This window comes from Stomoxys calcitrans, chromosome 2, assembly GCF_963082655.1.
Source record: "Stomoxys calcitrans chromosome 2, idStoCalc2.1, whole genome shotgun sequence".
Lineage (NCBI taxonomy): Eukaryota > Metazoa > Arthropoda > Insecta > Diptera > Muscidae > Stomoxys > Stomoxys calcitrans.
The window spans coordinates 135,004,478-135,030,052 of record NC_081553.1 but is presented as its reverse complement, the minus strand read 5'-3'; the positions used below and the strand labels follow the sequence as shown (position 1 = coordinate 135,030,052).

The 25,575-nt window shown below is 36.7% G+C and overlaps 1 protein-coding gene across 1 annotated transcript in view; it reads left to right on the top strand.

Annotated features, from left to right (window-relative positions):
• LOC106082285 (protein timeless homolog) overlaps nt 1-25,575 on the top strand; it is a 960,087-nt gene that overhangs the window by 912,505 nt on the left and 22,007 nt on the right. The window contains exon 14 of the mRNA XM_059362476.1: nt 13,370-13,511. Coding sequence (XP_059218459.1) covers nt 13,370-13,511 — 142 coding nt within the window. The remainder of the gene's footprint in view (nt 1-13,369; nt 13,512-25,575) is intronic.

Sequence of the window (25,575 nt, the reverse complement as noted above, 5' to 3'; positions counted from 1 at the left end):
GGATTTCATATTACCATAGGTTAGGTAAGGTTGTTCCATTGTGATACCATAGGAACAAAAGAAGGAAGATGCCTTCTAGTTCCTACAGTTGAACCATCCAGATCGCTTTAAAAAGTCCATCAACTTGCGAACGTTCAAATCCCCTAAATCAAACAGGTTCTCATAAAGTGGAACTCCTTCCGAATGTCAGTGCGGCAGAAGGTTTTCCATAATTTTCCGATTAGACAGTTTTCCGCCACATGACCGAAGAGAAAGCTCCCTTAGCCTTACGGCAGTGGTCGCAGCAATTTGTCTAACCACAATGCTTAGAGGCTATAGATGTAGCATTAAATTCAGTGCATCATATGGTGTCGTCCTCATTGCAGCTGTGATGCACAAATATGGTGGACTTTTGAAGGCGCCGTCCACCAGACCACAATACCATATAGTATATAATACAACTGCAGTATATACCCAATGAATGACGCGCGGTCTGAATCTACTACTTTTGCCAATGGTGTATAGGGCAATAGTTGCCTTTCTTGCCCTTTCCAAAATGTTGGTTTTGAAGTTCAATTTCCACCAAAACACCCAGGTATTTTGCACTTTCTGTAAATGGAACATTCTCCCCTCCCAAGGAGATAGGTGCCACTGTAGGCAACTTGTAGCTTACTGAAGCATATCTCTAAAAGTGCTGGGAAACTTTCCCCTAACCGCAATTGCCATGTCATCACCATACGCGACCATTTTATACCTTTTTCTTTCAGAGACAATAATATATTGATAATGGCTATATTCCAAACTAGAGGATACAGTACACCTCCTTGAGGGGTTCCTCTGCTGACCCATCATTTTAGATCCACAGATCCCAAGCCTGCCGTAACGCATCTTTTAGTAAGTAAGTAATTAATAACCTTTCTAACGGTAGAGTTGATGCCTAGAAACTCGAACTCCTTCATCATTGCCGTCGGTTTTACATTTCTGAAAGCACCTTCAATGTCAAGAAATGCTACCATTGTATATTCCTTGACAGCGGGAGAACTCTCTATGTGGCCGACTAGGTCGTGAAGGGCTGTTTCATTGGATTTGCCTTTACTATATGCATGCTGCTCCGGCGCCAGGCGATCTCCAGGGATTTTTGACTTAAGATATGTTTCTATCAACCTCTCAAGAGTCTTCAGCATAAAGGATGATAGACTAATAGGATGAAAATCTTTCGCCTTCATGTGGTAAGGTTTTCCTGCTTCCGGAATGAAAATGACCTTCGTGTCGCTCCATCCCACACATATATATATAACATGCTGATACATGCAGAGTATATCTCCCTAAGCCAAGGAATCATTCTATCAGACACAGCTTGTAATTCAACCGGTGATACATCATCAGGGCCTGGCGACTTAAAGGAGTCGAAACTTCTTATCGCCCAAACGATTTTTGGCTCAGACACAATTTCCCTGATAACCGCCAATGAAAGCATACCAATAACAACCTCTTCTGGCGCCACGATGTCCGCTGGAGAATTTCCCGGGAATGTGTATCAACGAGTTTTCCTCACCAGACCTTGTCAATACATTCTCTGATTTCTGAATATATTCCACCGTAATAGGTCTCGAGGACGGACTCTTCTTTAGCCTAGAGGCCTCAGATGTCCCCTTCACGGAGCTTCAGAATTCTACACAGGATTTGTTTTGATCCTTTGTCAGCTCGACCTTATATTTTCTTAGCTCAGCCTTATAGATGTCCCAATCGTGTGGTGCTCTTGTGGCTTTCGCTTTGTTGAAGAGTTTTCTGCAATCTCGGTGGACTATCCTCGAATTCAGGCCCTAAGACTCGTAAAGGAATAACTTAAAAAGGTCTTACACCTTGAAAATTTGTAGAGATTCGGAATTTTCAACAATTAAAGATAGGAAAATCAAACTGCTAAAATAATCTGTGGAGAAATTATAGTATATCCCCATGGGATGGGGGTAAACTAACTTCGTCATTGGGATTTAAATCGCTTTATTTTTTATATAGCTGTCATTAACCCCACCTGTACTCAGCACGCTTTTACTTGTTTCTAATGTTCTACCCAGGATTTTAACCCAGACTTTTTGCGTCATAGGCGGACATGCTAACCTCTGCGCTACTTTTGTTAATAGATCGCGAATAATAAATTGAAAGAATTTAAAAGTTCGGTTTAGATGAATATTGTATATCCAACATCATCGATTGTATTTGACAAGTTCTTCGAATGCTTTTTCAAAAAGGGAGAATGGTTTTCATAAATATATATCTGATATATAAAAATTCAATTTTTGTTTGTTTGTTTGTTCCGTATAGACTCAAAAACAGCTGAACCGATTTTCTGGGAATTTTCACAGATGGTGCATAATGATCGCGTGGTGAAAATAGGGTACTACATTTTTTTAATTTTTGAGGCGAAATTTTGTGTAATCTCTTATAGTCACCTCAAAATAAAAATTTGGTATCCAAATTCCAGATGGGGCGCCTAGGGGGAACGTCCCACCACAAAACCTACCAAATATATATATATATATACCAATCACAACAATATGGGACTCAAATGAAAGGTATGTACGATTAGAAAACATCTGATATGCAATTTTCCCCCAAGCCCCAAAACACCCCTAAATCGGACATATTTACCAACCTTGGCAATATGGGACTCAAATGAAAGGTATTTGCGAGTAGAATACGAATTTGACATCCAAATGTGGGACCAAGTTTTTTGGGTCCACCCTTTCTCCAAAGCACCTCCCAAACAGGACTTATTTACTTACCATAACAACATGCGGCTCAAATAAAAGGTATTGGAGTGTAGAATACGAATACGAGTGTTTGGGAGCCGCCCGTCTCCAAAAATACCTCCCAAAAAGACAAATTTACGATCAAAGCAATTTGGGGCTCAAATGAAATGTCTTTGGGAGTAAAGCACGAATCTGATATCAATATTCGGGAAAAGTATCTATGGCGCAACCCACCCCCATAACACAACTTAAAAGGGCGTATTTGCTGACCATTGTAATTTAGGGCTCAAAGAAGAAGTATTTTAGAGTAGAACACGAATCTGATATATATTTTTAGGGCCAAGTCACTGAGTGGCCGCACCACCCCGTAAACGGGAAATTTTTGCAGGTCTGATATCAACATTCCGCACAAACTGTCTAGGGAACGGTCGTCCCCAATAACAACCCCCAAATAGAGGTATTTGCTCAACATGACAATTTGGGCCTTAAAGAGAGTGGAGTTCGACATTTATATTTTGTAAGGCCCATACCCAAAACATATCTGCTGACTTTTGCAGTAAGGGGTATAAATGAAAAGTATTTGAGATTGAGAAAACAAATTTGATACCCAATTTTGAGGCCAATGACAATGTGGGGTTTAAATAAATGGTATATAGATATACGAGAATAAAGTACGATGTTGATATATTTTTAGGGCTAAGTGTTTGGGGGACCACACCACGAAATTTATACACACTTTCGAAACAAATTTGTTTACCCCTATTTCAAAACACCCCACAAACATCAATTATTTACTGACCATCGAAATATGGGGCTCAAATAAAGGTATTTGGGAGTAGAATACGAATCTGATATCCAAATGTGGAACCATGTATTTGGGGTACCGCCTCTTCCCCAAAACAACCCCGAAAGAGTACAAATTTACCGACCATGACAATACGTGACTCAAATAAAAGGTATTTTAGATTAGAAAACGAATTTGATAACAACTTTTGGGCCAAGTGTTCGGGGAAAGCCTGATCCCATAAACTCCCCTTAAACTAGTGGCAATATGGGGTTTAAATGAATAGTATTTGAAAGTAGAGAACTATACTTATATATTGTTTAGGGCTACACCCCCGAAGATACCCCTGAATCGGGCATACATATGTACCGATTATGGCAATATGGGCAATATGAGAAGTATTTGGGAGTAGAGCATGAAATTCATACCTACTTTCGGGAGTCCATACTGGGGTCCATACCACTCCCTAAACCCACGAACCTGGAGGCCTTCCAACTACCAAAATCCCCATGGGAAAATCGGGTTCAAATAAAGTATTTTAAGAGTGGAGTACATCTAACATCCAAACTTAAATGGCCCTTAACCTTTTGAGCGAATTGGTAGACCAATTCAGATTAATGCATTTATATTTTTATGCTATTAGTCAATCGATATACATATACTATTTTTCATAGCATGGTATTTTACTAAAAGCTCTTTAATTGTCGAAAATAAATTTGCAAAGGATTGTTTTATTCCATATAAAATAAAAGAAGGCGCTGCGGAGCACGCCCGGTTCAGCTAGTATATATATACGACGGATTTAGACCATAATCGACACTATTGTTGGAAGTCGCAACACTACGTTCAAAATTTTAGTCAAATCGGATGATAATTGCACCCTCGGGAGACTCAAGAAGTCAAATAGATAGATATGTTTACATGGGACTATGACAATCCCAACACCTTGTGAGAACGGAAGTTGGAACTTCCTTTAAGTTGGAACTTCCTTTTGGAATATATTTTAATTTATATCTTTATATTCTATACGACAAGATAGACTTATAATGCATGTTTGATTGGGGAATTCTTCTTTCACAAAATTTCCCCATTTATTCCCCAGTCTGTGGACATCTCCATTTTGTTGAGGAAATTTTCGCATATTCTAATGTTGCTTATCAAAGATAAAGTGTTCGTTCATTATGCTCGAGGGAGCTAATTAGAGATTAAAGTACAATTCTTTCAAACTCTTAATACTTTGGAATTGTTGGAAATATTTTCTCTTTTTTTGCCTTGTGACACTTTGGTTGAGAAACCTTTCGTTTCTTTGAGAGTTGCTGCATTATTAGCCGTTGTAATTTCCATTATTGTTGTTCAGTGGTTTGCTAGCTATTTTGGTTTTAAATTGTTGCTCCTTGGTATTTGGTATTTGTGACAGACAATGGGAGGGTGTCTGTATGTATGTCGGTTTTTATGAATGATGCTCTTTAAACACTTTTGCCATATCATTAGTGTTGTTATCCTTATCCTTATCATTGTTGGGGCTGTCGTCATTCTTGTTGGTGCAGTCGTCGCCATAGTCGTTTAGGTTTTCCCCCAACTGTATCGTAATTTTTCGCTTTTATTTTTTAAGAATTTTTCTTTTATATCACTTTGATGTCACATTGTTGTTGTTGTTGTGGTGGTCTTTGGTATTTCGATGGAGTAGGATTTTTGTCGTTCGCTTTTTAAACTTTGGCTGGAAAGGAAAAGTTTCCTTCAATCTTTAAGTGTTGCCAGCAGCATTAATGGCCAAACAAAGTTCTTCGTGTGCTTCAAGCATGGGAAAGTTAAAGGACATTTAATTGCTCACAAATGTTTAAATATTACATTAATACCAACCAACCATAAACCCCTCAACGAGCGGCTTTATTTTCATCTGCAGTGGATGGCGATTCTACGACCATTGTCCTTCTGATGGGTGACGTGGCATTGAAACAGAAAGTTTGTATCATTTGTTACAATTCGAGTTTTCTGTCACCGTCAGTAATGTGACGCTTATAAATAATTTAAAATTCGAAATTTTCTTGTGTGTTTTTAGCACTGGATACTAGAACCTGTAATAATTAGCCGTTTAATCGTATATTAAGTGTATATAAAAGCATTTCGCCCTAAATTTAATCTTTTTATTTATTTACTAGCCGAACCGGGTACGCTCCACTGCGCCTTCTTTTACATTATATGGAACAAAAATTATCCTTTAAATATTTTTTTTCGCCAATTAAAGTGCCACAAAGGTGGTAAATGTATATGGCTTGACTACTAGTATAGCAATATAAATGCGTTTATCTGCATACCATATGATCTTTATTGGTCTATGAATTCGTTCGGAGTCTTTCGGAGATCAATTAAGTTTGGTTGCTAGATGTACTCCACTCTTAGAACACGTTATTTGAGCTCGGAACGTGGCCCCGCATGTGGGTACCAATTTCGCGCTCTACTCCCAAATAACTTTCATTTTAGCCTCATGCTGCCATGGTCGGTATATATGTATGTCCGATTTAGGCCTGTTTTGGGGGTTGTGGTGGCCCCAGACTCTTAGCCCTGAAAAAATTATCAGCATCGTGCTCTACTCTCGAATACCATTTATTTAGACCCCATATTGCCATTGGTTTAAGGGGAGTTTATGAGATGAGACGTCCACCAAACACTTGGCCCCAAAATTGGATATCAAATTCGTTTTTTATACTCACAGAAATTTGTTAATTAAAACAGCAAAAATGTTTGCTGTGACAGCAGAAAGTCTACTGAAAATGGGACGGCAGAAATTTTTTTCTACAACAGCAAACATTTTATGTTGTTTTCAAATATAAAAAAGTATCCTAAATATTAAAAACAAGTTATAGTCCGATTCGGACCATGAATGAATGCTGAACATTGCAGAAGTCATTGTGTAATATTTCAGTTCAAGAAGCAAAATCGGGAGATCGGTTTATATGGGAGCTGTATCAAGCTATTGATCGTATGTTGAAGGTCATGAGAAATGCCGTTGTACAAAATTTCTTCCAACTTCGGTGAGAATTGCGCCCTCTACAGGCTCAAGGGGTCAAGATCCCAGATCAGTTTATATGGCAGCTATATCAGGTTATATACTGATTTGCGCTATACTTAACACAGTTATTGGAAGTCATAACAAAACACCTTATGCAAAATTTCAGCCAAATCGTATGAGAATTGCGTCCTCCAGAGGCTCAACAAGTCAAGACCCAAGGTCAGTTTATATGGCAGCTATATTAAAACATGGGCCGATTTTGCCCATTTACAATCCCAACTGACCTACACTAATAAAAAGTATTTGTGCAAAATTTCAAGCGGCTAGCTTTACTCCTTCGAAAGTTTGCGTGCTTTCGACAGACAGACGGACGGGCGGACAAATGGACGGAAATGGCTGGATCGACTTAAAATGACATGACGATCAAGTATATATATTATACTTTATGGGGCCTCAGACGCATATTTCGAGGTGTTACAAACAGAATGACGTAATTAGTATATCCCCATCCTATCCTATGGTGGAGGGTATGAAAAACAAATCAATTACACTCACCTACGGCGCTTTTTCCAATTTTAATTTTAATCTTAAATTGAGGATGAAGAGGAGAAGGGTAATGATAATGAGTCCACATTAAAGATACTCCTAAGGGCATTAAAATGTGATTGCTACATCCGCGTGGCAATCCCTGGGTAGCGCCATCGAAAACAATACAAAGCACGTTGCCCCGAAGCAACATTTTGGGTCGCTAGGGGATCGACGGCCCTTTGTCCATAAACGGACATCAGAATTTCGTTCCTGGGCTCAGAACTAGGGGGAACGTTTGTAACACCTTGATTTATTTATAAAAAAATATTCTCAATCGTCTGAGCTTTCGAAGTCAATTTAGCCATATCCGTTGTTCGTTAAACAGATAGACGAAATCACGTACCGTCGGAATGAATGAGGCAATTCACATAAAATTTTGCATAGATAGTTCTTATTGTGGGTCGTTTGCTGTCCAATATTGGTCATATTGGGTAGAATGATTTCGATTTGTAAAAAAAAAATTGCATTATGTACATAAAAATTGTTTCGTACTACTTATGTCCCTAAGTCGATTAATGGGCCATCGTTTTCCTCAACTGTGCTTTCAAACTGTTCGAGAACTGAGCTTATTCAAAAAAGGTGTACTAGTTTTTTTTAATATTTTTAAATATCCATTACCGGATATGCAGGATAAATACAGAAATATTAAATGGTGAAATTTTCTCTAAAATAATTAAAAAATTGTTTGTCCTGTGATACAAAATTTAATGAAATTTTTTTCAAAAATATAATTTTTATGAAGTTTTTTCCAAACACAAATTTTTGATGCAATTTTTATATAGAAATTTTCAACCAAATCTTATATATAACAAGTAAAAGCGTGCAAAGTTCGGCCGGGCCGAATCTTATATACCCTCCACCATGGATCGTATTTGTCGAGTTCCTTTCCCGGCAAAAAAGGATATAGATTTGCTTTGCTATTAGAGTGATATCAAGATATGGTCCGGCTTTGACCACAATTAAATTATATGTTGGAGACCTGTGTAAAATGTCAGCTAATTCGATTAAGAATTGCGCCCTTTGGGGGCTCAAGAAGAAAAATAGAGAGATCGATTTATATGGGAGCTGTATCGGGCTAAAGACCGATTCAGACCATAATTAATACGTATGTTGATGGTCGTGGGAGGATCCGTCGCACAAAATTTCAGGCAAATCGGATAATAATTGCGACTTCTAGAAGCTCAAGAAGTAAAGACCCCAGATCTGTTTATATGACAGCTATATCAGGTAATGAACCGATTTGAACCATATTGGAACAGTTGTTGGATATCATAATAAAATACTACGTGCAAAAATTCATTCAAATCGGATAAGAATTGCGCGCTGTAGAGGCTCAAGAAGTCAAGACCCAAGATCGGTTTATATGACAGCTATATCAGGTATAGAACCATACTTGGCACAGTTGTTAGATATCACAACAAAACACGTCGTGCAAAATTTCAGTCCAATACGATAAGAATTGCGCCCTCTAGAGTCTCAAGAAGTCAAGACCCAAGATCGGTTTATATGGCAGCTATATCAGGTTATGGACCGTTTTGAACCATACTCAGCACATTTGTTGAATATCATAACAAAACACGTCGTGCAAAATTTCATTCCAATCGTATAAGACTTGCGCCCTCTAGAGGCTCAAGAAGTCAAGACCCAAGATCGGTTTATATGACAGCTATATCAGGTTATGAACCGATTTGAACCATACTCGGCACAGTTGTTGAATACCATAACGAAACACGTCGTGCAAAATTTCATTACAATCGAATAAGAATTGCGCACTCTAGAGGCTCAAGAAGTCAAGACCCAAGATCGGTTTATATGGCAGCTATATCAAAACATGGACCGATATGGCCCATTTACAATACCAACCGACCTACACTAATAAGAAGTATTTGTGCAAAATTTCAAGCGGCTAGCTTTACTCCTTCGGAAGTTAGCGTGCTTTCGACAGACAGACGGACGGACGGACAGACGGACGGACATGGCTAGATCGACATAAAATGTCGCAACGATCAAGAATATATATACTTTATGGGGTCTCAGACGAATATTTCGAGCAGTTACAAACAGAATGACGAAATTAGTATACCCCCCATCCTATGGTGGAGGGTATAAAAATCAATTTGTGTTTGTTTGTAAATTTGTTTGTTTGTTTGTATGTTCCTTATAGACTCAGAAACGGCTGAACCGATTTTCTTGAAATTTGCACAGATGGTGCACTATGACTGCGTGGTGAAAAAAGGGTACTACATTTTTTGATATCTGAAGGGCGCGCGGACCCTCCCCCTTACCCTAATTTTCAGAAACGCCAGATCTCGGAGATGGGTAGTGCGATTTAAGCGAAATTTTGTTTGTTCTCATATGGTACTCTAAAAATAAAAATTTGGTATCCAAATTTCGGATGGGGTACCTAGGGGGCTGCCCCACCCTAAAACCTACCAAACACATATTAAGACCAATCACGACAAAATGGGACTCAAATGAAAGGTATTTAGGATAAGAAAACGTATCTGATATCCAAATCCTAGGGGGACCACCCCAAGCCCCAAATATGGGGTTCAAATAAATGATTTTTAGATATATGAGAATAGAGTACGTTGCTGATATATTTTCCGGTCTTAGTGTTTGGAAGATCACCGCATTCGCCAAAACGCCCATAAAAAGGGCATTTTTACCCACCATGTCAATGTGGAGCTTACATGAAAGGTATTGGGGGGTAGAGCAAGAACTGATACCCATTTTTACAAGAATTGATAACCAAAATACCCCACAAACAGCAATTTTTTAGTTACCATCGCAATATGGGGCTCAAATAAAGGTTTTTGGGAGTAGAATACGAATTTGATATCCAAATGTAGGATCATGTATTTAGGGCATCACCCCTTTCCCAAAACACCCCAAAAGGATAAAAATTTTTCAACCATGCCAATATGTGACTCAAATAGAAGGTATTTGAGATTAGAAAACGAATTTGATAACCTATTTTGGGGCCATGTGTTTGGGGGATGCCTCATCCTGTAAACTCCTCCTAAGCCAATGGCAATAAAGGGTTTAAATAAATGGCATTTGAGAGAAGAGCACGATGCTGATATTTTTTCAGGACCACCTCTCCCCAGAAAAAAACACCACTAAATCAGACATCATGAGAATATCGGGCTGAAATGAAGTATTTTTAGAATAGAGTACACCCTTCATGCAAACTTAAATTCGTAGACCAACAAAGATCATGTGGGATTCAGATAAAGGCACTTACATTGTTGAACTGTTAGTCAAGCGATATACTATTTTCATAGCATGGTATTTCACTAAAAGATCTTTATTTGTCGAAACAAAATATTCCAAGGATACTTTTGTTCCATATAAAGTAAAAGAAGGCGCAGCGAAGCGGGCCCGGGTCAGCTAGTGTCTTTTAAAGACCAAATTTTAAAAGAATTTTTTTAAGCGCAAAATGTCAAGGACATTTTTAATGGCAGTACTTCCAAGAAAGTTATGATAGATATTTATTTCCAAAGAACAAGTTCGATCAAATTTTCTCCAAAGACTAAATTGTAATAAAATTCTAATAAAATTTGATCGGAATTTTTAACAAAATCAAATTTTCCCTAAAGGCAAAATTTTCCCTAAAGATAAAATTTCGATCAAATTTTCTCTAAAGATAAAATTTCGATGAAATTTTCTCTATAGATAAAATTTCAATGAAATTTTTCTCAAGACAAAATGCGTTCAAGCCAAAATATTAACTAAACTTTTTCTAAAGACAAAACATCAATCAAATTTTTCGTGAAAACAACATTTAAAAGAATTTTTTTTTATAAACAGTGGAATTGTTTCTATCAAAATTATTTCAATTAAATTATTTCTAAAGACAAACTTTTAATGATTTTTTTTCTTAATACAATATTTCAATGAAATTTTTTCAGAGCTAAAATTTCAATGACAAAATTGAAACAAATTTTTAACGAATTTCTTTCTTAAGACAAAATTTCTAAAGACTTAATTTTGATAAATTTATTTCTTTTGAATATAATTTTTATACCCACCACCATAGGATAGGGGTATACTAATCTAGTCATTCCGTTTATAAACCCTCGAAATATTCGTCTAAGACCCCATAAAGTGTATATATTCTTGATCGTCTCGACGTTCTGAGTCGATCTAGCCATGTCCGTCCGTCCGTCCGTCTGTTGAAATCACGACAGCGGTCGAACGCGTAAAGGTAGCCGCTTGAAATTTTCCACAGATAGCTTATATTGATGTAGGTCGTTGAGGATTGAAAATGGGCCATATCGGTTCAGGTTTAGATATAGCTCCCATATAAACCGATCTCCCGAGTTGACTTTTTGAGCCTCTGGAAGCCGCAATTTTTGTCCTATTTAGCTGTAGTAAGTACGGTCCCAAACGGTCTATAACCTGATATAGCTCCCATATAACCTGATCTCCCGATTTTGAATTCTTGAGCCCTTACAAGCCGCAATTTTAGCCCAAGTTGGCTGAAATTTTGAACGTAGTGTTCTTTTATAACTCCTAACAAATGTTCTAAATATGGTCCAAATCGGTCTATAAGCTGATATAGCTCCCACAAAAACCCATCTCCCGATTTTACTTCTTGAGCTCTTGGAAGCTGCAATTATTGTCCAATTGGGCCAAATTTTGCATGTAGTGTTCTGTTATGACTTTTATGAATGTCACAAGAACGGTCTAAATCGGTCGATAACCTGAGATAGCTCCCATAAAAACCGATCTCCCGGTTTGACTTTGAAATTTGCATGCGGTGTTCTGTTACAAATAGGGTCCAAATCAGTCTATAACCTGATATTGCTCCCAAGTAAACCGGTCTCTCGATCATCCTTGTTCGGTTCCTAGAAGCTTTAATTTTTACTGGTTTCACAGAAGTTTGGTATGTAGAATAAAATTATGCCCTTCAATTAAATTTATTTTGTATACATTTTTAGCAAAATCCATGGTGGTGGGTTCCCAAGATTCGGCCCGGCCGAACTTAGCACACTTTTATTTGTTTTTTTGTTGAAACATTTACTTTTTCTAATTTCTCCGGGATCAGCGTCGAGATAATTTTTTGACCCCGACTCCAGGTAAAAATGCTTGACTCCGAATCGCAGCATCAGGAGAGACATGGCTAGATCATCTTAGAATATATCGAGGATCAAGAGTATATATACTTTATGCGGTCGAAAATCGATATTTCGTTCTTCTTCGGTGGTGGGTATAAAGAGCAATGCATTGAAATTATTTGCAGCCACTTTGCTACAAACGTGAATGATCTAAGCATCGATATTCCTCACTTCTCTCATAAATTCAGTCTAAGCTAATTTGAAACATGTCTATCGCATCTACTATGTTCGAAGTTTGTTTCTATTTGTGGCCACCAGTCCGTAATATTGAAAGTGCATTTCCTTAACTTACAGTGGTGGCGACAATTATTCCAAAAACACCCTCCACCATAGATCATTTGTCAAGTTCTTTCAATGGCTTTTTCAATATATATATGAGCTTTCAATATATATATCAAGTTATTGGCCGATATGAACCTTATTTGTCATGGCTGTTAAAAGTCATGGAAAAATACCACCTCCAAAATTTCAGGCAAATCGAGTAAAAAATGCGCCCTCCAGTGTCCCAGATTGTCAAATTGGGTGATCGGTTTATATGGCAGCTATATCAGGTTATCAACCGATTTAGATTTAGCTTTTTGAAGTCATACCAAAACGATATATGCTAAATTTCAACTAAATTGGATGAGATTTGCGCCCCCTAGAAGCTCAAGAAGTCTAATCAGGAGATAGGTCTATATATAGCGGCTATATCAGGTTGTGGACTGCTTTAGACCATACTTTGCACAAATGTTGGAAGTCATTTTTCATATGTGCACAATTGCAGCCAAATCGGAAAGGAATTGCGCCCTCCAGAAGCTCAAGAAATATAATCAAATTTCTTAATTTTTTTCCATCTCATAGTTTTCAATTTGTGTGCAAGGTCATTTAAACCACGGTACATTGCAGTCTTTGTCCCGTGGCAAATCTGCATTGTGCCATTGCAGAAGATAAAATTAAGTTTGGAAGAATCTCCTACCTAGGTGTGGGATGGAGAAATCGGTACTCGTGTTTGGTTTTTTTTTTTTGCTATGACTACTTAAAATGATTAATAACCATTTTGAATTTCGTTACGTTTTTCACCAATTCTGTTGCAGTTTGTGGCTCTTTTCTTTGTAGATTCAAGGATTTCATTTTTTCTCTATTCTATTTACAGATTGGTGAATCCAAAAATAGTTCGTGCCTGTGTGGTGGTGCTTGCCGATTGGGAACAAATACCTACAAAATCCCTGAAAGCAGCTGTAACCATACTCCATCGCATTGCCTATGGATGCTCGTGTCCGGCCATGCTTTATCAGGTGAGTTTACGGGTGCTTTAGTTTTAGAAGAATCAAATAAAAAAAAATAAATAAAAGCATACAAAAGAGGGAAACGAAAAACATAAAATTCCGAATCAATGGGAATGGATATAACCTTTGTACAACACAATCGCAACTCCTGCTTCAGCTGGTGTTTGTTGGGCCCTTTACAGTTTTTGGGATTAAGCCTTGGCTTTGGCGTGTGAAATTCAGTGGCAGTTTGAATGGATGGATATTTGGTTGTTGTGCAAATCAAAGTAAGCAGCAACAGATCCAATGGCTCCAACAGTCAAGCACAAGAAAAAATTTCTGCTTTGATGTCTATGCAACATGAAAAGTGAACTTGTGTTTGTGCGAGTGTTTTATTTTTGCTTGTAAAGGTATTTCCTTTTCCGTTTGTTCGAATCATTTGCTCTTCTATCCATTCTCGTCTTTAATCTGAATGAGATTTCGTGAGTCTCTATACATAAGAGTGCGTGTGAGTGTTTGTGTATTGTACTGCTGCATGCAAAATAAACATAAATCAACGTCATATACACAAAAACGCGCATTCAAAAATTGCCAACATACCCAATTACAACCCCAACTCCATTATGAAAAAATGGACGATCCCCGGAATGGATGAATAAAATTTTGAGGCGGAATGGCCATTTTTTTGTTTTGTTTTGTGGTGCCTTCGTCTTTGCCGTAATAGAAAACAGCATCAGCTGTTTATGATCCTTTGTGGTAAGAGTACGAGGGAAATGTGACAATTTAAGGATAGCTAAATTACATAAAAATTGCCCCGAGGAAAGGTAGTGGCATAACCTACACCCAAAAAATATAAGTTTTTTTTTTATATCAATAAAAGCTGCCGGCTGAATTTGTAAAGTAAACACTTTTATTCTTTGAAGGAAACATTCTTCCTCAAAATGTCAAGGCATTACTAGACATATACATAAATCATTGAGCTTAAAACTAAATCTCCTGCAGGACTTAGAACCAGTCCCAAACAGGATACAGTGACCGGTTCCCCGACTAAAAATAGCTAATATCAAATCGCCATTAAAACAAACACATCACTTCGACAGCTTGGACAATTTTTTAATAATTGTTTATTGAGTGCATTTGAGCCCGTAGAAATTTTGTTTTATACACAAGAACAAGTAAAAAGGCGTTAAGTTCGGCCGTGCCGAACTGCGAACGATAGCGGTCAAAAGCGTAAAGCTAGCCGCGTGAAATTTTGCACAGATACTTAATATTGATGTATCGGTTCAAATTTGGATATAGCTCTATCTATATATAAACCGATCTCCCGATTTGACTTCTCCAGCCCTTACAAGCCGCGAGTTTTATCCGATTTGGCTGAAATTTTGCATATAGTGTTCTCTTATGACTCTCAACAACTGTGCCAAGAACGGTTCAAATCGGTCTACAGACTTTTCAACACCCAGCTTGCTGCTTTGAAAATGTAGAACTACTGCTGTAATAGCAAAACTACTGCTATAAGAGCAGCAAAAACAACTACTTATATTCAGCAGACAGTGTTTGCTATATTCAGCAAACTTTTTGCTATGAGTATGTATAATATACAGTTCGCAATTTTTATCAAACCATTTTCAAATTTGAAATAGACATATTTTTGTCTTAGAGACGAAGCCTATTTAAACTGAAAGATATCAATGCAGATTTGGTTTTTTGTTGCTCTTATTTGGACTAATAGTAGAAAAATGTGGTGATTTGTTAGCCTAACCTGACGAAACTCTGTACGAGGGAATCTCTTATGAATACTGGCGAATTTTAACGATATCGAAACATAATTAGGTTAAGCTCTCATATACAGAAATGTATCATTCAATTTTTGTCAGCACATTTCTGAACTGAATCGAAATGAGTTCAGATTTAGATACAGCTCCCGTATATATTTTCGTCCAATTTTGAGCAATATTGCAAATATGTTTTCATTTTCTAACCGATTCCCAAGAAATTAGGTACCTACCCCTCTTTTGTGACTGCTGACATTTCCAGTAAAATTTATCAAATTTCTTTCAGATTAAGGTATTGCATCCATATACATACATCGCCCGGCATTCTGTAATAATAAATGTTTGAATTAAATTAAGAACATTTTGTCGATTAGATTTTTTTTTTAATTTGCCTAGGGTAATTTTGGAGAACTGAATTCGAATTGGGAAAATAAGTACGGCCAACTATAGTTCAAGTTTTTCGCAAAAAAATGCATTAATCTTCTTCTTTCACTGTAAGACTGTTCGTGACATTGCCGTCCTGGTTCTTATTGCCCTTATGGCCATTTTACTGTCCGTAAAGATGTTCAAACTCGACGTCCTCGCGTTAGTACCACTCCACCTCACGCTTTCCGTGTTCGCCCGGATCTCCGCCTGCAGGACTGTATTATGGTCAGGCTGTCTTAGACAGATCTCAGTCCCTGGGTTCTCAATGTAGACTCCCAAGTCCACTCTATCTTCTAGCTTTGATCCATCCGTGTAACATGATCTTCCAGACGGCAATACTAGGGTTCCGTCAGTCCAAGACTGTGCCGCTGGCAGCAGTGCCTCGCACTCGACCTCAAGTGTCGTCTCAGGTATCCGATCGGAAACCTCTTTCCTTCCTACCAAGTTTCCTATCATCGCCTTGATTATACCGCGATGATATGAGCTGCTGCCACCCTCAATCCATTATCCCATCGCCTTAAGTCTCATAGCCGCAGTGGCTGTCTCACATTTTATCTGTATGTCAATGGGTTGGATATCTAGAATAGTCTCCAGTGCCCTAGTGGGCGTGGTTCTCATCGCTCCGCCTATGCCAAGACAACATGTTCTCTGAACTTATTGTATGATCCTTATGTTGCACTTTTCTTCATAGCAGTCCTCCAAACTAATGAGGCGTTAGTAAGCATTGGTCTAATCATGCTTCTGTAGGGCACGTGGACTATCCTCATATTCAGGCGCCCAACATCTGTGAGCCTTCTCAGTACGCTCCTGAATGTGACACTTTCATAAAAAAAAAAATTGTACTCGCAACCATGGTCAAAAATATTGGCCCATGAACATTCCATTAAGGAACAAGGGCAAACTTCTAACATATCAATGTGTGCTGTACGATTTAAGTTTAAGCTTTATAATAGGGGGCCTCCTTTTATAGCCAAGGTCGTGCCGCAGTTCGACAACTTTTTGAGGTTACATTTTTAAATGTCATAATAACTCACAAATGTCGCCAGCATTAAGAGGGGATTACGACCGCTGATATTTGTTTTCTGATATTTTCGCCAGGTTTCGAACCCAGGCGTTTCTTCAATACGGTGGTTTCCATACACGGCGCCATAAAATGGGGATATACTATTCTAGTCATTCAATTTGTAACACCTCGAAATATTGATCTGCGTCCCCATGAAGTATACATATTAGGGCGGGTTGATTTGTATGGATTAATCTAAATTAAATTCAAAAATGCTGCGAAGAAATCATGGATCTAAAACCAAACCCTAATCCGCGCTTCTCAAAAAACTGATTCCTCTTATAGATGCTGAGGAGATAAGAGTATAATAACCTTGCAAACCTTTTCTATGAAGAGGTCTCTTATGATTAGGCTAATAACTTGAATTGGAAAATAACACGAGAGAATTCTGCTCGTGTTCTTTAAGAAAATACGAGCATTGGTGGATATATTTGCATTGGCAGTCAATGTTTTGTAGATTTATTTCGCTCCTTATTTGGATTTCAAATACAACAAAAGCTAGAATCAGTATTAGCAGGCAATAACGTACATTGTTCGTTTTAAAAATGTATTTCCATTTGGTTTCTATAACTTACTTATTACACCAACCCCCATCGTTGGAGCCACATGTTAGAAGGATATTTTTATGGCGGTTTTAATGTTTTTCTACTTTTCGGTATTTAAGACCTTTTCTTTTGGTTGGCAACAAATTAAATGAACTTGAACTTTTAATCTCTCTCCCATGGCGTTTTCAAAACCAGATATAAACAATAACGACTTTAGGCATTAACAGTAGTCCTCAGCATGCCAACACTTGCAACGACATTATCCACTCCACCTTCGTTCGCAAACCAAGAACCAACTCCTTCCACAGCCACAACCTCGGCAGACGTTATAAATCCAGAGGTGCCTGAAAAATGTACACAGACCACTTATAATTTTTATACTTATTTATATATTTTTTTTTTATTTGACGTTTTCCATTTTATTTCATGCTGGTGGCGTGAAGAATGAAAATTAAGGATATAGCCTTAGGCTAAATCGACATTAAATTGTGCTACAGGCCAAACATCCTTCCTACTTATGGGTTTGCAGTCAAAGCTTTGTTGTCTCCATTACTCCGCAAAAACTCTGTTTTAATTTGGATAATTTGATTTTTATTTACTTGTCAACCATTTTGTTAACCCATCTTCCAATTGATAAATAGCACTTCAAAATATTGTTGCTTCTGAATCTAAGCAAACTCTCATCAAAATACGATCAAATTCAAATAGAGCTTCTACACAGAAAAAAATAAAAATTGGTCTCAGTCATCAAATTAATTGACTCAATTCATTTTTTGATTGAAACTGCTCAATTACGAAAATGATAATATCAATCACTGTTTTTGAAAAAGGTGATTAAAAAATTTTTCGATAAAAAAATTGCATACTTAATTAAAAAATTGATTAAAATTTTTTTAAAATTCCAATTAATTTTAAATTGATCCAATTAAAAAAATTTTTCAATTTTCAATTAATTTTTTAATAGATTCTATTAAAAAAATTATTGATTTTTTCAAATTTTCAATTATTTTTTATATGATCCGATTAAAACAATGTTTGAAATTTTCGAAATATCCAATTAATATTTTTATTGGATCAATTAAAAATTAAATTCAAATGTTGTATTAAATTGTTTGCGAAAGCGCTAGATTTTAATGCAACATGGTTCACATATGTAAAACTTCTGGAACACGAATTTGAACTTTATCTTTGGGTCCATGATCCATATGTAAAACTCCTAGAACACGAATTTGAACTTTATATTCGGGTCCATGATCACTCCTTAGAAACAAAACAAATCCTGGGGTTTTTCCAAAAATGAAACGGAAAATGAATAAGCTACTAAGAAGCCGTTAATATGCATATTTTGGTCATTATTAAGATTAGAATTGCGTTTAGAAATTTAAAAAGGTAGTCGGACTACTTCTTTTGGGAGAATTTTGTCATATATAAAAAGTATCAAAAATTAGAGTGGCTAGACATTTTTAAAAATCGACTGTCATAACAGTGCAGTCAGGTCTAAAAAAGTTCTCGATTACATTAAAAATGATTGAAAGAATTTACTGCCTAGACCGCTAACAGTTTTTTTCTTTTTGTTACTCGATAGTTCGCCAATTCAATGAAAACAGCTCTTTTCCCTCCATAAACTGAGTGAATCAATGAACTGGCGAACGAATTGAGTGACAGAAAGACAAAAAAGTTTGAGATCTTCGTCGTTATTGTTTAATTGAAAAAGATTAAATTTTCAATCACATTTTATACACAACAGTTTTTTAGATTCAATTAAAAAATTGTTGAATCAATTAATTTTTTAATTGAAAAATTGATTGGAAGTTCATGTTCAATTAAAAGAATGATTGAATCAATTAATTTTTTAATTGAAATTGACAAAAATTTCAATTACGATCGTAATTGAAAAAAAATTGGATTCAATTATAAAAATGATTGAATAAATTTATTTCTTAGTTGAAAAGATTTTTATTTTCAATTAAATTTTTAATTGAAATAATTTTCGTGATATTTTTTCTGTATACATATGTATATTTCTTTTCTACGATATGCACCGTAAGGGCTGTAGAAGCCCAAATCATTTAACATTTTGCATGAGACCTTCTAATAAATACATCTGTAAATGTGAAAAATAACATATTTAGGTAAAGTTTACATATAAATACATATATTCAACATCCACCATACTCACCTATTTAGGTCAAATTCGGCTAAAGTCCGGCGCCTCTGCAACAAATGCAAAGAATTATAATATTTTGTCCCTCATTGGTGATTTATATTTAATATATTTCTGGCCTAGCCGACTCGAGGTGTTGCCAGTTGGAATCTGACATTTGCATTGAAAAGTTTGACCTTTTCTAGCATAATCGTAATCATAATGCATGAAGTGCGACCACCATTTGTGTTGTTTACAGTGGCTTGAAAAAATTAATTTCGCGGCTAACAGACACCGGCACTTTGATGGGGACACAACACCAGACATAAACCAATTTAGGGCAGTGGTATGGAAAACAGTTTGGTCTATAACTAAAGCTGCTATTCGGCGTATTGTGACTAAATTTCGCAACAAATTTAAATTGTTGGATATTAAACCATCACCACGCTTACGTAAAGTGCGAACTGAAGGAAATTCGTAGCTGTATCGGCCAGTGTTAATGATTACCATCAATTATCGATTCGTCGCCGTTCGCAACAACGTGCAAAATTTTGCGGAAAGATTTAGATGTGAAGCCTTTTAAAATACAGCTGGTGCAATAATTGAAGCCGAACGACCAACTGCAACGCAGGATTTTTGGTGAATGGGCTCTAGGAAAGAAGGCTGAAGATCCACTTTTTTATGGAAAATATGTGTTCAGCGACAAAGCACATTTTTGGCGCAATAGGTACGTAAATAAGCAGAATTGTCGATTTTGGAGTAAAGATCAGCCAGAAGCATTGCAAGAGCTACCAATGCATCCAGAAAAAGTCACATTTCGGTGCGGTTTATAGGCTGGTGGCATCATTAGACCGTACTGCTTTAAAGATGATGCGGATCGTAAAATAACTGTGAATGGTGAGCGCTATCGTGTGACATCCAATTTTTTTGTTTGCCCAAATTGCAAGAGCTTGACTTGCTTATTTGAAGACGGGGCCACATGCCACAAAGCACGCGTAACAATGGACTTAGCGTGAGGCGAGTTTGAAAATTTTATTTCACATTCGGTACCGGTCAATTGGCCGACTAGATCGTGCAATTTAACGCCTTTATACTAATTTTTGTGGGCTATGGTAAAGCTCATGTTTTTACTGTTTTAATAAAAGTAAAAAACTGAAATTTTTCAAATAAATAAAAAAGCTTTTTATTTTATGGGATTAAATTGCAAATAAACCATAAAATATAATGCTTAACATATTTATATTTTTTCTTAATGGTCCCAGGCTTCTAAAAAAAAGAAAAATTGTCGATTCCATTTAGAATCGACAATTCGTTGTCGGCGACACCGTCTGTAAGGAGTATTACAAACAATACATACATATTCAAAATGAATCGTAATAAATACCAATCTTAGCAATTTGCGTGGAATACCGCTAAATCTAGATCCACATATGTTATATTCCATCCTCAGCTAACAAGTCAATATAGTCTATATATGAATAATAAAAAATAAAAAAAACTATATTATTAATATGTATTTATAAATATCACGTCTACATTCTACAATGTCCTCCAATTTGTTGCGTTTGCAATATCTTCATTCTATTTGTTAACAACCGCCATTTTTGTGCATTACTGTATGGTGGTCACCGTAGCGCAGAGGTTATCATATCCGCCTATAACGCTGAACGGCTGGGTTTGAATCCTGGCGACACCATCAGAAAGAATTTTCAGCTGTGGCTTGCCCCTCCTAATGCTGGCAACATTTGTGAGGTACTATGCCATGTAAAACTTCTCTCCAAAGAGGTGTCGCACTGTGACACGCCGTTCGCACTCGGGTATAAAAAGGATGCCCCTTATCATTGTGCTTAAATTTTAATCGGACTGCACTCATTGATATGTGAGAAGTTTGCCCCAGTCCCTTAGTGGAATGTTTACGGGCAAAATTTGCATTTACATTATTTCAACGCAACATTTTTCGCACTAAATTTGTTTTACTTTAAAATTATAATAAAATTACATTTTATGTCGAGATAAAAACCACACTTCTAATTTTCGTGATATTTTTTTTCTATCCACGCTACTCTGTGTCCATAAGTGATAGCAGTTAGACATATATCTGACTGATTCACACTTTTTTCGCACTACATATGCGGGAAAGGGAACACAATATAATTGTGGTCAATGCACAATTTGTACTAGCAAATAACAATTTAATTCGTACAATTAAAAATATGTTCAACGTATGCCTTCTTTACCAATCACTTGCCGTGATACAAAAAATATCGAATTTCCATGACAAAAATTAATGCAATGAACACCATGTTTGAAAGCTTTTTATAAGTCAATACCATGCTTAATCGGTCAAAATTAAGTCTATATATGAATTAGTTTGTAACACGCAGAAGGAAGAGAGGTAAACCCATTGATAAGTATACCGATCGACTCAGAATCACTTTTTGATTTGATTTAGCTATGTCCGTCTGTCAGTCTGTCTGTCCGTCCGTCTGTCCATGTTAATTTGTGTAGTAAGTGCAGGTCGCAGTATTCATCCGATCGTATGGTATGGGCATGTTTTTTGGCCTGGAGACGAAGCCTATTGAAATTGGAAAGAATCGTTTCATGTTTGGATATAGCTCTCATATCGTCAGTTCGTCCGATTTGCAGTAATACTGCAATAAAATGGTCATTTGTTAACCGATTTTATCGAAATTTAGCAGGAAGGATTTTTTTATGGCTCCCGATATCGGTTAATTTCATAGAAATCGGTTCAGATTTTGATATAGCTCCCATATATATATTTGCCCGATTTGCAGTTATAATGCAATAAAATGGTCATTTGTTAACTTATTCTCTTGATTTTCTCTTGACTGTCGACATTACTGGTGAATTTCATGGAAATCGGTTCAGATTTAGATATAACTCTCATATATATATATATATATATATATATATATATATATATATATATATATATATATATATATATATATATATACAAGCGCATGTTTTGATCAATCTTCCCAAAACTCCGTACAACGCTTTCTTCGACGACTGTGACAGTATCTGATAGGTTTGCTCGAAATCGGTTCTTAGTTAGATATAGCTCCCATATATAAGTTCGTCCGATTTGCAGTAATATTGCAATAAAATGTGTCTTTTGTTAACTAATTCTCTCGGAATTCGGCAGGAAAGATTTTCTTATGACTCTCGATATTACTGGCGAATTTCATACAAATCGGCTTAGATTTAGATATAGCTGTCATATAGGTTTATCGCAAGATTTGCACCCCAAGAGCCGCTGCAAGCGCATTATTTGACCAATCTTCCCAAAATTTTGCACCACGCTTTCCTCGACGACTATCACATTATCTGAGAAGTTTGCTTGAAATCGGTTCAGAATTAGCTATAGCTCCCATACATATATGTTCGTCAGATTTTGGGTCATTTGCAAAAATGTTTTCATTTGTCAACCGTAGGTATTACTGTTTGACCATATTTGAGCGCCGAGTTCCATCAAAATTGGTTCAGAATTGTACTTATAGGGTAGGTGTAGGGTATTATACATTCGGCATCGCCCGACTTTTGCCCTTTCTTACTGGTTTTTCTGTGAGGAAAACAAATTTCATTAGGTTTTTTCTTTTCTTAAAAACTTTCAAAATGAACACTGTTGTCTAATGCATTCAAGGTATGCCGTGTTGCTGTGGTAACAGTCCATGGCATGGTGATTGTTTTGCTTTACAGCATATGCTGCTTTGCAGCATGATGTTGGGTTGATGATCGCGTTTCGTAACAATGCATTTGTTTTCGTTAGATGGAATTAGTAGAGAAAAATGACATATATGCAGGCAATTAGCACATACATGTGATGAAATTTGTCGAGTTTGAAACTTGGGAATTTCTTCCCGGTGTGCCTGGTGTCTTGCCTCGCAGTATGAGGTATTTCTTTTTGTGCATCTCCGTCGCTTTCTCCTATTTCTTCTTTAGAGAGTACCCAATGGATTTAAGGTTGCTAGTGCCCTCCAACCTTACCTTCTTGTCTGTATTCACCAAAGATAATTGTTTAAATTTTTCTCTTTAAATGTAGGCAAAACTTAATTAATACTTCCACTCTTTCACTTAATACGTGCTCTAAAATTCTAATGTTTTGTGAAGATATTGCAAGAAGCTGCTGCGAAGGCTAAATCCTCGTAAATCATCTGTGTCCTTCACATGTTGCGTCCTTGCCTTTCTTATATTTGTTTTGTTTTTCTTCCCGCAATACATCTTTGGAGAAGCTTAAGAAAAATTACAATTGAAAAAAAAAACAACCTTTTGTTGAAATGAGGTTTTATTTTAATCCTTTGCCATTTCTTCTGCTTTGCTACATCCTACCACTGCTGCAATTGATCCGTGAGAGTCTCGTTATTACTTGAGATATTCTTTGTGTGCTCTCATCTTACTTCCATTGTAATTAATTTCATTAGTAAAGAAAATCACTGCCAGCGTATCCTTGCCTTTGTGCCCTTGGCTATTGTTTTTCGTGCTGCAACATGGATCGTCTTGCTGCACATTGCATTGTATCTGGTGGATTGTTTTTCTCGCTTTGTGCTTTGTGCAACAGGAAGTCGTGCTGCAAGAACCTAGGCTATAAAACATTTTCGTAATTCCTATATCTGTTTGCGTTTTATTTCAAGAAAATGAAGCTTTAATCTCATCATTGCATCGCATGTTTTCGAATATATTTTTAATTATGTCTTCGATGTCATCGTGCAAAGAAATTGCGCAAAAGTTCATAATTCCTTCCAAGCAGCTTCATCCTAATGGACCCATGCATTGAACTTATTAATAATGTCACGTACATTCATTACCTGTTTTGGAGTTGTACATTTGTATTTAATTTCAGACGATTATGTGTTGGAAACAATTTCATTTCATTACGATTAAAATTGGACGTAAGCTAAAATATGGCACAAAGAGAGCAAAAAGATTTGAACAATTTTAATGATGGATGGTATATGCTATATTTTTGGAGTTTGATAACAAAACATTAATTAAAAATGCATCGAATCTCCGTCGATGCTTTCTGAAACAATTCAATTCTTTGATTTCCACCTTCACATTAGTATGTCTAGAAACTCGAGCATTGTCTCCCAACATGAACTAACTGTTGGATGGGGGAGAAATCATTGTGTCATCGTTTGTCATGCATCGCAATATCCTGTTCCGATAAAGGCTCCTATATGAGCCAATCTACCAGCTTATCTTCTTCGTCATATAAAAGGCTTACTTTTAAAGGGTGACTTTTTAAGAGCTAAAGGAAAGTTTAAAAAAAAACACCCATCAAAATTTAGAAAAATTAATGAAATTGTTATTTGTATCAATAGTTCGGTCTAAATAATTTAATGTTTGAAGATTATTTCATGAAAATGTTGACTGTGATTGCGCCTCAAATGGTCCATCCGCTTTGTCCAATTTTGGAACACTTTTTCCAACATTTCGACCGGTATCTCACGAATAACTGCTTCAACTGGTCAATTGAAGCGGGTTTGTCTATATAGACATGAGCTTAAACATAGCCCACAAAAAATAGTCTTAAGGCTTTTAATCGCACGATCTACGTGGCCAATTGACCGGTCCCGAACGTGAAATAAAATGTTCACCGAACTCGCCTCTTAATTAGTCTATTGTTACGCGTGCTGTGTGTCATGTGGCACCGTCTTGTTGAAACCACATGTCTTGCATTTTGAGCAAAAAAAAGTTGGATATCATCTCACGGTAGCGCTCACCATCCATAGTTACGTTACGATTCGCATCATCTTTGAATAAGTACGGTCCAATGATGCCACCAGCCCAGAAACCACACCAAACTGTGACTTTTTCTGGATGCATTGATAGCTCTTGTTCTGGCCGATCTTCACTCCAATATGAACAATTTTTCCAAAAAATAAGCTTCTTCGTTAAAGAAGAAGAAACGCGCGATGAACTTTCTTAGCGGAGCACTCATTTTAATAATAAAATTCAGTAATTTATAAGCGTTGTTCATTGGTAAGACGATTCATGGAAAAATTATAGACCAAAATGAAGATGTTTGACAGCGAAACAAGACACGAAACGTGAGTGGGCTGTTTAAACCAGTGTTTCCCAAAGGATAATAGCTAAAAACTCACCCTTTATAAAAAAT